Source organism: Sminthopsis crassicaudata, chromosome 4 (assembly GCF_048593235.1).
Source record: "Sminthopsis crassicaudata isolate SCR6 chromosome 4, ASM4859323v1, whole genome shotgun sequence".
NCBI lineage: Eukaryota > Metazoa > Chordata > Mammalia > Dasyuromorphia > Dasyuridae > Sminthopsis > Sminthopsis crassicaudata.
The window spans coordinates 277421668-277437749 of NC_133620.1; the positions used below are offsets into that span (position 1 = coordinate 277421668).

The 16082-nt window shown below is 41.4% G+C and overlaps 1 protein-coding gene across 1 annotated transcript; it reads right to left on the reverse strand.

Annotated features, from left to right (window-relative positions):
• Window positions 1–348: 348 nt before the first annotated feature.
• LOC141566410 (HLA class II histocompatibility antigen, DRB1 beta chain-like) lies at window positions 349–11551 on the reverse strand. Its single transcript, XM_074310899.1, has 6 exons — window positions 11412–11551; window positions 5176–5442; window positions 4170–4451; window positions 3683–3793; window positions 3169–3238; window positions 349–2859 (listed from the first exon to the last, which is right to left on the reverse strand). Exons 1-5 carry the CDS (start codon window positions 11491–11493, stop codon window positions 3222–3224), a joined length of 759 nt encoding a protein of 252 aa, XP_074167000.1. The 5' UTR covers window positions 11494–11551; the 3' UTR covers window positions 349–2859; window positions 3169–3221.
• Between the last annotated feature and the right edge of the window lie 4531 nt (window positions 11552–16082).

Here is a 16082-nt window from a genome sequence, read left to right on the forward strand (position 1 = left end):
AGATACAGAATCAACAAACTATTGATAGGATCGTTCCCACAAAGATCTGGTTAAAAATAAAATAGGTCAACTACCCATTAAGGATTAGGTTTGGGAGAGTAATTCAAAAGATAAGGTGCAAAGATTGCCTCATTGTGAATTTGTCACATTCTCCCTGTCAAAAGGCATCTTTATTGACAAGAAAAGTTCATAGACAAAATCGAAATATGATTTTGTGACATGCTTTGGAAAGGGGCAATTTCTATTGACTGAAGGAAGGAGGGGGAAAAACCAAGGAAGAATGAATAGAGATAAAGGATGTTTGAAAGACTCCAGGAGAAGTTGGGAAGATGCTTAAAGGATATTGGGGAGATGGTCTCAGAGTAGATTAAGAAATTTTAGCCTTAGGGAGAGAACATGCTGGCTTAAGTTCCCATCATTAGGACTTTAAATACTCTATGTAGTAAGATTTCTATGCTTCTTTCTGGTGTGTCAGCTAGTTTGCCACACAATGCTTTATATGGAAATCATGTACCTGTAAGAGGAAAGAAATACAGGAAGGAAAAGTTTATCAATTCCCCTTTTTATACACTCCTATAAGTCTCCAAATGGCACAAATTAAATGAAGATATTAAACAGTACCTTCTTTTTGTTTTTTACTTTTGTTTTTCAATATTTACTTTCATGAGATTTTGACTTGCATGTTTTCCTGTCCGTCAAAAGGCAAGCAATCTAATATAGATTATATATGTACAATCCTATTAAATATATTCACACAATAGTCATTTTGTGAAAGAAAAATCAGAACAAAAGGAAAAAAACAGCAAAGAAGAAATCCCCTAAAATTGAAAATAGTATGCATGAACCTGCATTCAGACTCCTATAGTAATTGCTCAGAATGTCATTGCAGAATGCTCCTGTGCTCCTGGTTCTGCTCACTTCACTCAGCATAATTTCATGTAAGTCTTTCCAGGTTTTTCTGAAATTCACCTACTTATCATTTCTTGTAAAACAATACCATTCCATTATATTCATATATCACAATTTGTTCAGTCATTCCCCAAGCAATGGACATCCCTTAAAATGCCAATTCTCTACTACCATAAAGATAACTGCTATTAACATTTTTGTATGTGTGGGTTCTTTTCCCTTCTTTATGATCTCTTGGGAATACATATGTAATAGGGATACTGCTGGATCAACAAGTATGCATAATTTTATAAGTACCTTCTTACATAGAAGGAAAGAAGAAAAGGATTCATTCATGGTCACTAATAAAAGACTTTTTTTTTTTTTTTACCAAAGTTGTTCCTAATGATCATGATGCTGCTTTGTTCACAACTATGGCTAAGGCCAGAAGTGTTGACCAAATAAATATGAGAACAATGTTAAAAATAACCAAGGCAATTTATAATATATAAAATTGATATAAAAATATCAATTGGCTAGAATAAAGAGAATTGTAAATTAGGTAAAGTTAGGTAAAAAAAAATATAGCAGATATCTCTGACAAAGTTCTGATATCTGAGATTTATAGGCAATTCAAACAAATATAAAAGGTCAAGACTAAAATCCAATAGACAATTGGTCAAAAGATTTGATTAAATTTTTCCAAATAATAGCAAGCTATTAACAAACATAATTGTTTCAGCTAACTAAGAATCAGATTTATTTCAGATTTCATCTCACATTCACAAACTTAAGAAATATGACCAAAGGTAGAAATGGTTGATATTATCTGGACTGCAGAATGATAGCCACATTGTCATCACTCTTAATGAAGTTGTGAGTTTGTCTCTCCATTGTGGAAAACAATTTGAACAAAAATAATAGCTTTTTTAAATATTTTTTATCCCCTGGGGATACATACACCAAAACAGGCCACAAACAGAAAGGTATTTAAGATATCAAATATTTCTAGTAATATCTTTTTTTTGTTAGCAAAAAATTGAGAAGAAATTGATTATTGATAAGTTTTAGAAATGGCTAAACATATTGAAGACCACATATATATTGAAATATTAATATGATATAAGAAATAAGGGATGTGAGAATTTGGAGGAAAATTGGAGCATTTTCATGAGTTGATTAAGAGTAAAGTATTCAGAACCAGGAAAAAAAGGGAGACGAGGACTATAACAATGTAAAACAAAGAACAATAAAGTGGAACTAAACTCTACAATTACAATGTCCAAGTTTGGTCATAGCAAAGAAGATGCACCTACTTCTTGCTGAAGAGATGGGAGCCTATGAATGTTAATTGTTGCATAGGCTGTCAAACACAGTGGATGAAACTGTGATTAATTTTATGTAACCGTTTTTTTTTATCTTTGATACAAGTGAGGTCTCAGTAAAAAGATCAGTTTGGGAGGGGTATGTTCATAAATAAAAAGGAGGAAAAACAAAGTATAGAAATAAAATTTTATGTGAATAAGTTGTGATATTGAGGAATGTCATGGGCTTGTGTGTGAGTTTGTGTGTGTAGGTTATAGCATATTAAAGAACTGAGGGAGAGAATAAAGGATATCATTAGATATGTGTGACCAAAAAACAAACTAGTAAGCCTCTCTATGTAGTGATTGTGAGGGATAAGCAATGGACAGTCTATGTGATTCAGTACCATGAGCATAATGTCAATCTATTTGATGTTAGGACTCTAGGTCTGCACTGGGCAGACTTCTTTGAAGGATTACTTTGAAGATTTATACAAAAGTAACATAGGATGAAAAGGCCTGGAAGGGTTGTATGTGATCTCCACCTTTGGAGGGATTAACCACATAGAGACCACAGATACATGGTAATATTGAATTTTCTTCTCTCTCTTCATTTCTGCACTTTCCTTGTTGCCCAATACCAGGGAATTTTCTCTCTTCTGATCTACTGGAGAAAAGATTCAAGAAATAATAATGAGCAACTTATGCATACAGTACCATGTGAATCTATAAGGGTAAAAGACAGACCTCCCTCTCACCAGCCAAGACCCTGTGGGGCATCCTGTCAAACCCAACAGGAGGTGTACTGTGAGAGGCAATACATGGAGAGTCCAGGTTGAAATAGGGAAGAATTTACTCTTGGATATAGGCAAGTAGCTTTCATGTTTCGGAGATGCTGAGAAAATGAAAGCTTTGGGAGCCATATAATATCAGTGTTCAGAGGAAGAACATTAGAAAACAGTGATGAGTCACTTACATGGCCCTGAGCTCATAAGCAGCAGCATTTTTTCCTCCTCAGAATCCAAGGTTTTACTTAGCTTCAAAACCTATTGAGAAAAGGTTGTTATCAGAACCAAGCCTTATCTGGGTAGAGGAAGTTACCTTGGTTGATGGCCTTGGTTTCCTGAAAGATTTGATAGAATTTTTCACACAAATCTATGTGAATCCATGATACATAAAAGGAAGATAATATACCGTTTGGACAAAGTGGAAGTTCCCTCCATGCTTCTGGGTATATATGGGCTTTCAGTGCTAGGGATGCAAGTCTCAGATAGCTATCTTTGTGAACATGGCTTCTCCAAAACTCTTTGAGGCCTGAGATTTGGCCTCCTCAACTCTGCTTTGAAAATGAAAATTATGAAGAGCTGCAGTCAGAGCCAAAGGACTTCCTCCACTCCGTCACAGATTCAGAGTCCCAACCAAATCCTGTCTCCACCTCCTCCCTTAGAGAGAACATGTGGGCCTCAGGGTTGTCTCCCCCAATTTCTCACCTTTTTGACTCTTAAGATAAACAGCAAGGCCAACCCCAAGGAAAATCAGCCCTAGTACAAGGCCCCCAACTCCACTCAGCATCTTTCTCTGGGCAGATCCATACTGTGCTTCTAGGGAGAAGAAGACACACCAAGAATCACAATTTCCCCTTCAGAAGCCATCCTCACATGGTATACAAACAAGTTTGAAAGCCTAAGTAGTTGATTAAAGGGAAGGAAGAGAAGAAACCTAATTCCCCTATCCCAGGGGAAAAGTTCATAGAGGTTCATAGAGAGGCCCCAAAGCAGACTAGTTTCTAGGACTGACATCACTGTGGACACCAAAATCCTAGGTCTCCATCCTCACCTTAGCACCAAACTCAGGGAGTAGCACTAGGTGAAAGCACAAGATATCCTAAAGGAGGAGAGAGGGCAATGGGAGACCAGAACTAGAGGCTGCCATATCCTGAAGAACGTTGGTCTGAAAGGACCACCAGCCACTTCTCACCCCAAACTCCAATGACAGGGTTCTGAAGGCTGGAGTGCTCCACTTGGCAGGTGTAGACATATCCAGACTTGGGGATCATTTCCAGCATAACCAGAGTCTGAAAGGTCCAGTCTCCATTGTTAATCAGGCCTGTGAATAAAACCCCAGCTGTCTCCTCTTGACCATTCAGGAACCATTTGACCTCAATGTCCCCAGGATAAAAACCAGTAATAAAACAGATAAGCTGGTTTGGGTATCCTAGGGGAGTTATCTTGGATGGATACACAGTTACTTCAGGCTCAACTAGAAGAAAAAAAAAAAAAAAAAAAAGAAATATCCTTAGTGAGAGAGCCAGAACAGATTTCACTAGTTCAGTTCTCCTCTCTGTCACCTCACCCCAAATCAGGCTCAGGTCCCCTTCCCCCCCCCAAGGCCAGCAATGGGCAAGACTTTCATTCAGTTAGACATTTTATACATCAAGAAGTAGCCCCATGAGTCCTTGGACAAATCAGCATTCATGGAAATGGATCAAAATAATTATCAGGTGGATTTTCTGATTATAAATGGATTTCACAGCTTTACAACAGACTCCTTCCCAGAGCACCTCCCCTGTCAGTCCATTGAAGAAATCTCTGGGCAGGAGGGTGACTTTGAAAAAAAGACTAGGCTTCTAAGCCAGGTGGCCCTGAGAGAGTCAGAGATATAATATACATAGCTACATATAGTCATCCAGGTCTCTGTGAATCAGACAAGTTCAAAAAAAAGCTCTCATCTCTTTCCCTTTCCCTTCCTTTCCCACTCCTCCTATCTCCCTCATCCTGCCTTCCCATTCAAACTCCACTGATTGCTCCCTTCACTCTCCCTTCTCCTCCCCTGATCTCCCTGAAATTTTTCCTCATCTCATCCTCCTTTCCTTCCCTCCTCTCCTTCTTTCCTCATTCCCTCCCCTTTCTTCTCCACCTTTTTCATTTTTTTCCATCCCTTTTCCCCTCTTCCCTTGTTCCTCCCTTCTTGTCTATCCAGTCACCTCTCCTCTGCTTCCACAAGGACTCCCACAGGATATAGTTGTCTCTGCACCTGGCCACCTGGGCCCGAGCTTGCTCCAGAGCTTCCAGTTGACTGTTCATTAGCTCCTCAATAGGCCGTCCCAGCTCGGTCAAAGCCACGAACTTCCCCACTTCACTGTCAAAGCGGAGGATCTCCTCACGGTTGTATATGAGTCTCCCCACAAACTGCACGTGCTCAGTCCCATTGACAAAGTGACACTCCGCCTTCGTCTGCTCCATGAAGTTGTCTGCGGGGAATTCCAGGAGCCGCTTAGCCCTGTCTGGCACCCAAATCACCCCCAAACTCTAGCTGGGCACGGATGGAATGAAGGTGGGCAGGCCACTGCACGTATTCCTCTCTTTTAAGAAGCAAACTGATCTTTTTGTGCATGGCCAGCCCCACAATTCTGAGCCCAATCCCTAGCCCCAGATGGGCTGCAAGTTCCTTGATGGAACACCGCCTTTTGATTCCCAGGTAGGGATTCCTTTCTTTGCACCCAGAGCTGCCTTTCAAGATGTTTAATTCATAGCCCATAAGTGCCCTCCCTGGTAAATCTACTTCTAATCAATGCAGCACAAACACTGCAAGAAAATTAAGCCCAACATTCTAAAACCTGCTCCTTGCTCTCTGAATCTTCAGAATATCCCCACTCAAACTCTTTATGCCCACAGATGTTAGGCTCTTTCTATTCTATTCGTAGTTTAGATCCTGAATTATTGGAATTGCCTCCTCCTAGTCTTCCCACCAGCCTATAACCTCACCCAAGTCTTACCTTACTCCAATCCATTCTCCAACACTAGCCAAACTGATTGCTTTAGTGCAGGACTGATAGTCGCTCTCTCATTCAATAAACTCCAGATCTCCCTTGTTACTTTCAGTAAAATTCTTTCCTGCATGGCTTATCAAGGCCTATCCAGGGTAGTTTCAAACCATCTTTTCAAGCTTCATTGTTTTCCTGCACGCTAGAAATTCAGCCAAATTCCAGGGACTTCTTATTACATCTCTCCAGCCCATTCATACCTCCAATAATCTATCATCTTCTATCTTCTTGCATTTACACTATGTCCCAGGCCTGAGATGTATTCTTTTTTCCTTATCTCTAGATTCACTCTTGTGTCCTAGATTCCTTTCCTAGAAAACTCAGCTCACTTTCCACCTTTTACATGAAGCATTTCCTTAAGTATCCTCTATCTAAAAACCATCTTTCATTTTCATTGAATATGTATGTATGTATATGTTGAATCTGTATATGTGCATATAAATTGTTTTCTTTGATAGAAAGTTAGTGCCTTGAGAATAGGGAATCTTCTCTTTATTTTGTTTTGTTCTGTTCTCTGTACTCCCAGTGCATGTCACAAATGCTTTTTAATCAATCATATGCTTGCAACCCTCTGTGCCTACCCTCCTCTCAGACATGAAATTCCTTTTCTCCCAGTTTTGCTCATCCCAACACCACTTGTCTTTCTAGGTTCTGCTCAAATGTCACCATCTCTATTAAATCTTCCATGATTGCTCCAACTAGAAGAATAACAATTGTATAGTCTCTTCCCACGTAATACAATGCCAACACATCACCCCAAGTGACTTTCTTAAAGATCTGACCATATCACTCTCTCCCACTACCACCCTGTCAGTTCCATTACCTTTGATGGTCCCTGTTCTCTCTAGAAGTAGATCCACTCTCCTTTGTTGAGCACCTCCTCAACTTTCCTCCTTTTTATATGCTCTATAGTTGAAGTGTCAAATATGGCACATAAGCCTCCTGTGACATACCTCATTCCTTTTGGCCCAAACTAGATTAAAATGTAATTGGGAAATATTTAACAAAATTCATAAAAATACAATAAAAAAGATAATAGCAATATGTTATTCTTGAAGTCAATGTGTGGTCCACTTAGGGCTATTATTTATGATTTAGTAGCCCCATGTAAGTTTGACACCACTGCTCTCCAATCCAGGCAAAATGATCTTTTTCCAGTTCCCTAAGTACAGTGTAGCATCTCCCATCTGCATGCCTTTGTATCACCTGTCCCCATTCTCAGAATGCACTCCATTCTCATCTACTAGTAGAATTCCTAGATAAAGCCCTTCTTTTGGGTCTGAGTTCCTCTAGAGCCTTTCCCCACACATCAATTTGATATTTTTAAGTATATTTTGGGTGTGGATATCTATTTATTTATCTATATATGTTGCACACACACACAGAGAGAGAAACATACATACACCTATAATCTGATAGAATAACTTTTTGAATAAGCTCTAAGTTTCATTACAGTTTTTGTCTTCCCAGTACCTAAAAAGTGCTTGATGCATAGTTGGTGCTTATTTGATGCTTGTTTCTTGATTAATTGATAGACTGTTAGGACTAGACAACATCTTAGCAATCACTTGATTTAACCCACTCTCTCCCTGCCAACACTACTATACATATATTATTTTATTATTTAACAAAGTGAGGTTCAATGTTTTGCCAAAGCATGGGAAAGCATTTTCCAAAAGGTCACCATCTGCATCTCTGCAACCCTGTCCCTTTATGTAATGTTCATGACATATAACACATCTAGCCTCAGTACACAGTTTTATGTGTTTGTACTTTTGTCTCCCAGATGGATTACACACTCTTGCAGGGTAAAGGAAATTCCTATACTTTTTAGTGAGCCCCACAGCACCTGTCACGGTGATCTCCTGTAGTAAATTCTCAGTGATTATTGCTCATATGAAGAAATCAGGCAGCTAAGTGCTTTAATGGATAGAGTTGGAATCAGGAAGACAAGTTCAAATTCAGCTCCAGATGCTTGCTATGTTACCCAGGGCTAGTTACTTAGCTTCTGTCTCCCTTAGTTTCTTTATTTATGAAATGGGGATGATAATAAACTTACCTCCTGAATTGTCTTGACAAGAATTTATTTTTTTTAACTGCAAACTGTAAAATACTATGTAAATGTGAAGAAACTTGATGACACTTAAACTGACTTTTTTTCCACATCTTGGCCCAACTTAGATCTTACATGATCTTGCTTAGTCATCAGATTCCACAGGAATATCTCCTTGCTTTTTTCTCTTGCTGCCCTTCCCTTATATATCACACACAGGTGACTAGAAACTTGGATCACTGGCTACAATTCATGTGGATTGAGGAATCTCTGATACTTTGTTGTTTCTATGCCCCCAAACCCAGGGCTAAGCAGTTACTTAATCAATATTTCTGTTTTAGATTACTGGCTCTATAGGAACACTGCCTCCCTCATTCCACTAATGGCGAGCCTAGGCTTGACTGGGTCTCAGGCACTGTCTGAGCGGCTCTCATTCTCTGAGGCTGAGATCCCATTGCTGTGTTTCCCTTGTTGAGGACCTAACTTTTGAACTCGGACAGGTCCCTGTCTCAGCCTCAACCCCTAACAATGGGAGTTACAAATGAGAAACTCTACTGAGAGGATGGGACTGAAGCAAGCACAAAGAAATTAAAGGATTCCCTAGATATATCATAGGTGATGGCTCCAAGCCAAATTATTGAACTGAATTAGGAGAAGGATTGAAAGGGGAGGGGAACTGTTCCCTTTAAGATTATCACTAAACTGTATTGTGTCCCCCTTTCTGATCTCAGAGATCAGGATCTTCCAGGCTCCAAAGAGTCTAGAGAAGCCCCACCCTTCCAGGATAAGAGAAGCAATACTATTCAGGGGCAAATCAACTCCCATAGAAATTCTAAATTCTCATTCAATTGAGGAATCCTGGTCTGATCAGCTTAGGCTATCCCAGCCCCCACCAAGATACCCACTATAACAGCTTCCTAGAGCTAAACTCTTTGCAAATGGCCCTAGGTAGCTTGCTCAGCTGCCAGGACCCTTCTGCCCACTGAGAAAGCATTCTCAGTGCCAAAACTCCATTTCCTTAATAGGTCTTTGCCACTATAGAAGTCAGTCCCTTGGGAAACTGATTTCTATCCATCAATAAACTTTTATTTTGCAACTAATAATTCGGGAATGATGAATTCTTTCACTTTTAAACCTGTGCCCAATTAAGGGGATATTTTAATAACTCTCTTATTACCACTAACCTCTTGACCACCAGGAATTGAGAGCATTCAAACTGCATCAGGGATCACTATTTGCCTGCAGGTCTGGCTCTGGTTGGGGGAATTTCTGTCATAGCCTAGAAGGTTCCTTTTGAGGATGGAGGATTTTCCACAATGCGGCCCCAAGCTTTCTTTTCAGTCTCCTATTCATTATTTCTCTCTCAGGAATTTATGCAACCAAATTAAACTTTCACTGTCCCCCCCACCACCACATTTTATTACTCATCTCCCCTGCACTTGCACTAGTTGCTCCCTATGCTTATGACAAGATTAGGGACCTGGTGATCTAGTGGTTAGGATTTGGCACTCTCACCCCTGCAGCTCGGGTTTGATTCCTGTTCAGGGAACCAAATGATGAAATTAGCGTGGTCAGGGAGTTAAATGATGAGGTTAGTGGCAGGTTCAGGGTTCAGGAATGAAGAGGTTTGGCTCTCCTAAATCCCCCTAGGATTCCATGCAGGGTAGGGAGTTGTGGGAACCCCCTTCTGGCAGCGCAGAAGTCCTTTGTAAAGGAATTTATGAACCTGAAAAGCTAGACTGGTAAAAGAACTTTATTATTGGCATTGGGAAGCCAGCCTTTGCTATGCATGAATAGAAAGACTGAATTCCTTAATGATAAGGTCCTGACAGAGAGATATAAAGTTTCAAGCAGAGAAATCCAGACAGAGAGGTATAAAGTCTTGCTGGGGAAATAGGTGAGAAAGATAAAGAGAAGATAGTGCTGGAAGAGAATATCATTTCAGAGGGCAGAGGGTTGCTGCAATGCCGTGGATGGCACATTAGGTCCTCTGAGAAGACTGAGTTTAAAATTACCATTTTTAAAAGGAAATCTGAGATAGAAGTTTCAACAAAATGAGATTCCCTCAGTGCTGTCACTGCCCCCAGGCCTAGATAAGACCACTTATTGGGAGTGGTTTTGAGCCAACAATAGAATAGGGGTCAATAGAAATCTGAATCTCCAGCTAAATGAGATTACTTCAACTAGTCCCATCAAGATAAACCACTTTATTTTGATTTCCTGGGTGAGTCTTTTACAGAGGCAAGGTTTAGAGAGAATCTCTTCTTCAAGGAGCTTCCCAAGTTCTTCACCTTATGGCTCAGTCAGAAGTCAGACAGAGAGAAAGAGAGAGTTTTGGGGCTCCCCTCATCACTTAGAATGTACCTCCTCCTCATCTCTACCTCTTAGAGTCCTTGACTTCCTTCAGGACAAAGATCCAGCTCCACTCTCTACATCAAGTCTTTTAGAATGTTAAATTGTACTTATTTTTAATTGATTCTATATAGGTTTATATCTGTATAAGCTGTCTTCTTAACTCTAAGCCCTTTGAGGTAGGAATTAACATGGATGGTAAGTACTTAATAAATACTTTGGTGCTATGCAGTAAGACTATAATTCAGATCCTGAAATCAGGGAGCTATAGCAAGGAGTCAGCTAACAGCAGTTGCTGATTTGGGGTCAGTATGTATATATGGCATTCACAACAAGAAATAACCCCTGACTAGAACAAAGAAGTGGAGATTTGAAGTACAGGGGATCTGTAATATTTCTTCAGCCCATTAACAAGGAATCATAAAGATCTTGGCTCAGGCTCTCCTATTCATTGTTGGCTTCTGACCTGCCTGAAGGGAATGAATAGAAAAAAATACCTGTCATTAACATGTTAACCCAAAGGCTAGGGATGGATTTCCAAATACCTTGACTTCACACAAGGCTTTCCAATCCTCCATTTCTGCCAGGGAGGGGTAAGCAAAACAGGAAAGCTCTTCCCCTAGAAACACCAAAGTTGAAATCAGCTTAGCAACTTAGGCCATCTATGTGAAGGCATTTAGGGAGACACCAAAGTTTAGGTGGGAGTTTGATGGGGGAGAGTAGTGACTCAGAGTCCATGAGAAGGGATGGGATTAGGGACAAAGAAAGGAAGGGGAGGTAAGGGGAAGCATTCCACTTGGAATGTGAGTTAAAGGGAAGAGGGGAGCACAGGAATAGGATGATGGTACTTTAGCGACTAGCTTCTTCCATCTTCCCATCCTGCCAAGTGCCAACTTGCTGCCAGGTTTTCTTTAGTCTGAGTAACAGGGAGAAAAGCATTTCTGTTATTTCCTCACCTATGCTGTGTGAAGAGTTAGTGCTCTGAACTTACCTTCACTATCTCTTCCTGTAGCCTCTAGGAAATTCAGCATCACCAGAGTCAAAATTAGAACTTTTGTCCCCATAATCAACATCCTGGGGATAGGGAAAAAACAAGGGACACAGAGGAATGGCAATCAGGATGGTCCTCACGCCAGGAAATGTCTCTAAAACTTCCATAGTAAGAATTTAAGTACTTTCATCTATGCCCCAGAATTAAGCGACCTCACAGAAGGGAGAACCAATCTGAATTAGGATTGAGCTACATCATCAGTTCCTAAGCAGAGGTGTCATTGAAAGATTCTCATTGAAAACTTAGGTTTTCCATATAGAAAAAGAGAGCAAAATTTATAGAGAGTTAGTTACCAAAGACCAAAGACCAGTGCTGCCTGGATTATTGCAATAGTCTCCTATTGAAGGTATGAAAAAGGGATTAAGAAACAAATTAATTATGAAAAGTGTATGGAAGTTACCCAGGGGACTGAGGAAAAACATGCTGTTTTTTAAGGGTGATTTGTAAAGGCTCGTAAGAAGTATATCAAAGAAGGGAGGGAGAAGTGATAGCGAAGCAAGGGTGAGGGAAGAAGAAAAAGAAGGGATACATGGATGGGGGAAGGTTAGGTAATAGTAAGATAAGTTAAGGGGAAAGAGGGAGTGTGTGTATGGATAAATACAATTTCTTCTACTAATATATACATTTTCTTAAACTGGTAATTTGTTGTTATATATTTTGAATCTTCCCTGATATTCTGCTGGGCACATGATGATGTTTTCTTTTCTTTTGTATTCCTTTTCTGTTTTTCTTTTTTCTTATTCTGTTTTTTTAATAAAATAAAGAATTTAAAAATATACCAACTTGGCCCCAAATTCTCCTTAAGGGGCTACTTACTTCACTATACACTTTATCAGTCAATCTGACCCAGACATTCTGAGGAACCTGAAGAAGTTAGTCAGACTCCCCAAGCTCAGCTTTTGAAAACAGCTTTTGTCATTTTTACCAATAGGAACCAAGCTGCAGCAGAAGATCAGAACCACAGATCTAGAGATAGAAATAGAAAACAGTATCAAATTTAGGCTGTTGCCATACCCAGAAACATCATAGAAGGTTTATGCTTCCAATTCACAAATAGGGCCATTGCTCCTAAGAAAGTCCAGTGAAGGCCCATCCAGAAGAAAGCCCCTGGGCCTATACCCTGTTTGCAACTAGGAGTGGTACTGGAAGAGAGATCATCCACAAGGGAATCAAGCTACAGCCTCCCACTGTCTCCCCCCCCCCAACTATAGTCTCCTCAGAATTGAAAATCACAGGCCCCAGATTTGGCCAGACTCCCTCTACTCCATCACCTTGGGCAAACCCAAAGTAATTTTGGATGTAGCAGATAAGTCCATTTTCTTATTGATACAGGAGCCAGTTATTCTGTACTACCTGTAGTACAGAATAGGCTCTACCTATCCTTCACACTCAATTTATAAGGACTGAAAGGAAGCTTAAGAGATGTTTTGAGACCTTCCTTCTGCTTTGTCAGTTTGAAGACCTACTGAAGACCTTCTTTATCCTCTCCTCTTGCCCAGCCTTTTTGTGGGAGCATGACCTAATGATGAAATTGGAACCATGCTCTCCCTTCTCAGAACTACAGGGGCATTTTCACTACTCCTCTCAAGTCCCCTTTTCCATATTCCATTTGAAATCTGAATGGATATAAATTCCTCTTACTAGGAGCAGGATGTAATGCCGGAGAAACTGAGGCAAGATAGAGATTAGAGAGTTTTTTAATATTTTAGTAATTGGAGAGTTTAATTGACTGGACAGGACTCTCGTCTCAAAGTATCCAGTAATGAATGGGGGAATGATAAACACTTTTATAGCTCTTCAGTCAAAGGAAAGGAAAAAGAGCGGGAAAATTAGAAACTTGTCAGGATGGGGGGGAAATTGTAAATTTTTACTAAAAGCCAGAGTCAGAATGTTTGAATAACAGAAATAAAGATGTCAGTGAAGTATCCGAGATAGTCTTATCTTTTGGAATATTTGAGAGGGGCAATGTCCTAAATTCTTGGGGGCAGAGGGAGCTAGGAGCCAGGAAGTCTGATCTGCTCCTCCTCTCCCATTGACAATTTATAACCTTAGAGCAAATGGTCCTCAGTCTTAATGAACCAGGGGGGGGTTACGACTTAGGGGACTGAGGCAGGACAGTTAAGGAAACTGAGATAGAACAATTCAGGGAAACTCAGTCAGGACAATGAGGGAAACTAGTGCAGGGAAATTGAGAGATTGTGGCATAACATTCCACACTCTCTCTCCTAAATGTTCAAATCTTTGAACACCTTCCTCTTGATACCCAGGAGGTCTTATCACCATAATTTTGAACGACTCCACTTGGGGGCGGATGAGGCGGACCAGAGTAGAAAAGATGCAAGGACCTATGGCAAAGGCAAGAAGAAAAAGAATCAAAGGTCCTGCAATAGATGTAACAAGTGTTGTTAGCCAGGGGGAAGAATTAAACAGTGACTGGTACCAGTTCTTTCCCTGTCCCTGCTCCAGTCATCTAGTCTCAAGATTCTTATGAACCAGGGCTAGACTTTCCCTGATCACCCCAGAGTGATTAGCATAAAAACAGCATTCCTCGTTTAGGGCAGCACACAGGCCTCCCTGCTGCAGAAATAGTAGGTCAAGTCCCCTATGGTTCTGGAGTACCATCTCAGCCAGGGAGTCAACTTGGCTTTCCAGTTTCCAGATGGATGACTCGATCTGAGTCAGGTCTGTGGTCATTTGTGCACTTAGCTCAGCATACCCAGAACTGCCCTTCAGAAGGGCTGCAGTGCTGAGGGCGGTAGTGCCTGCCAGCCCGAGCTCTACTATGAGGGGAAGGAACGGCAGAGCCCGTTTCTGTCTGATTGTCTCCATGGGGGAAGAATGGGACGGGAAGTGGCTCCATCCGTCCCTTCCTGGAAGGACAGACAGGCTGGGGAATACCGCTATCAGGACACAGAATGAGTCTGGCCTTCTGAGGAGAGTGGCAGAATAAGCACACCTGGTCAGGCCATCCCTGCAGGCAAACCATGAACCTTCAGGGGCTTGATACCAACCTGCAACATCTGATGAGGAAGCTGAAATATTAATCAAGGAACTGGGGTTACAGAACTGGAGGAGAGGGTCAGAAAGACTCGTGGAAGCAGTCACCAGGCATGTTCCTATACCTTGGAGACTCCCAAGAGTGATTTTAGGCTGCTCCCAGGTACAGTTAGACTGAGAAGTGGTTCCAGGAACTGAGTCTGTCAGGGCAATCCCCACAAAATAAGGGGGTTCAGAGTTAAAGCAGAGCCAGCAATCATGGCCCAGCTGGGGATTTGTGGAGTTCAAATAGGAGTGCACTATGGGCAACACATCAAGCATAGAGTGAGAACCAAAGGATTCAGGGGGACTGTCAACTGGAACTAAAGGGTTAGAAATAATAGGAGAACTTTGGGTCAGAGTAGTGGATCATTAGGATAATAGGGGGGATTCCAGTGTGGCCTGAGTCTGCTGGTCAAAGGTTTGGATGGTCATCCTAAAGTAGTCGTCTCCTGGGATTGAGCACCACCCAACACCAGGCAAAGTCGGAGCGGGGGATCTATAGGAGCCCTGAAGTAGAAGCAGGGAGCCAGGGAGGGATCTACTGTCACTGAGGGTTCTGAGCCTGAGTAGTAGGTGCAGAAAAGGAGGGATCTCCTGCGAGGTCTCTAAAGGTCATTGTCCATACAGGCTTTGGGGCGTGTGGGTTTCCCAGAGCTTTGGAAAACAAAGGAAGGAGGAAGAAAATTAAGAAAAATCCCATAATAGCACTTCCAGACTGTAGAAACGGCGCAAGGGGAAAGGAGCCCTTAGGGGGGGACATACAGACAATTTAGGGCACTCACAAAATAGAGCAATTACAAGAATTAATCTTCCCAGGGTTTCCCACCCAGTGTCTTTGGGGGAAATCAAGGACCGGAGGAACAGATCAGTCTCAGTTTCAGGGGGTCGTCACCAATCTCTGTTTTCCACTCTGTGGTGACCGCCCACTTCACTCCGCTGTAGTGAATCCAGGCAGGGATTGATTCAACTTTAACAGCTGTGGGCGTGGTGAGAATCACAGTATAAGGTCCTTTCCACTTGGGTTCTAGGCCAGAGGTAGAAAATTTCTTTATCAGGACTGCATCACCAGGCTGGAATGGATGCGCTGGTTCAGAGAGGGGAACTGGAAGGGCTTCTCGAACAAGGTGTGAGATATCCTTCTGGGTTTTCTGCAGGGCCTGTAGAAACTTGATAAGGGAGGAGTTAGAAACTTCAGCCATTATATGTTCCCTGACCACAGGTAAAATTGGAGATGGCTTCCCAAACAGAATTTCAAACGGAGTTAAACCCAGTCTGTTGGGAGTGCATCTACTCCTCAGTAGTGCAAAGGGCTCTGAGTCTCTAAGATGAGCTTTGTAAGGAACTCCTTAAGTGTTCTATTCATTCTCTCTACTTGCCCAGAGCTCTGAGGTCAGTAAGCACAGTGGAGCTTCCAATCGATGCCCAGGGCCTTGCTTATGCCTTGTGATATTTTGGCAACAAAGGCAGGCCCGTTATCAGACCCTATGGCTATTGGAAGACCAAAGCTGGGCAGTAACTCATTTAGTATCTTTTTGACCACTGTGAGAGCTGTTTCATTTCTGGTGGGGAAGG

What these genes read in the sequence shown, in the direction of transcription:
- LOC141566410 (XM_074310899.1), bottom strand. Translation starts at nt 11,493, where the DNA reads ATGTTGATTATGGGGACAAAAGTTCTAATTTTGACTCTGGTGATGCTG. An exon ending in TACAGGAAGAGATAGTGAAG is followed by an intron (nt 5,443 to 11,411) that starts GTAAGTTCAGAG and finishes AATTCCCCGCAG; the next exon opens with ACAACTTCATGGAGCAGACG. An exon ending in CTTGTGGAAGCAGAGGAGAG is followed by an intron (nt 4,452 to 5,175) that starts GTGACTGGATAG and finishes TTTTTCTTCTAG; the next exon opens with TTGAGCCTGAAGTAACTGTG.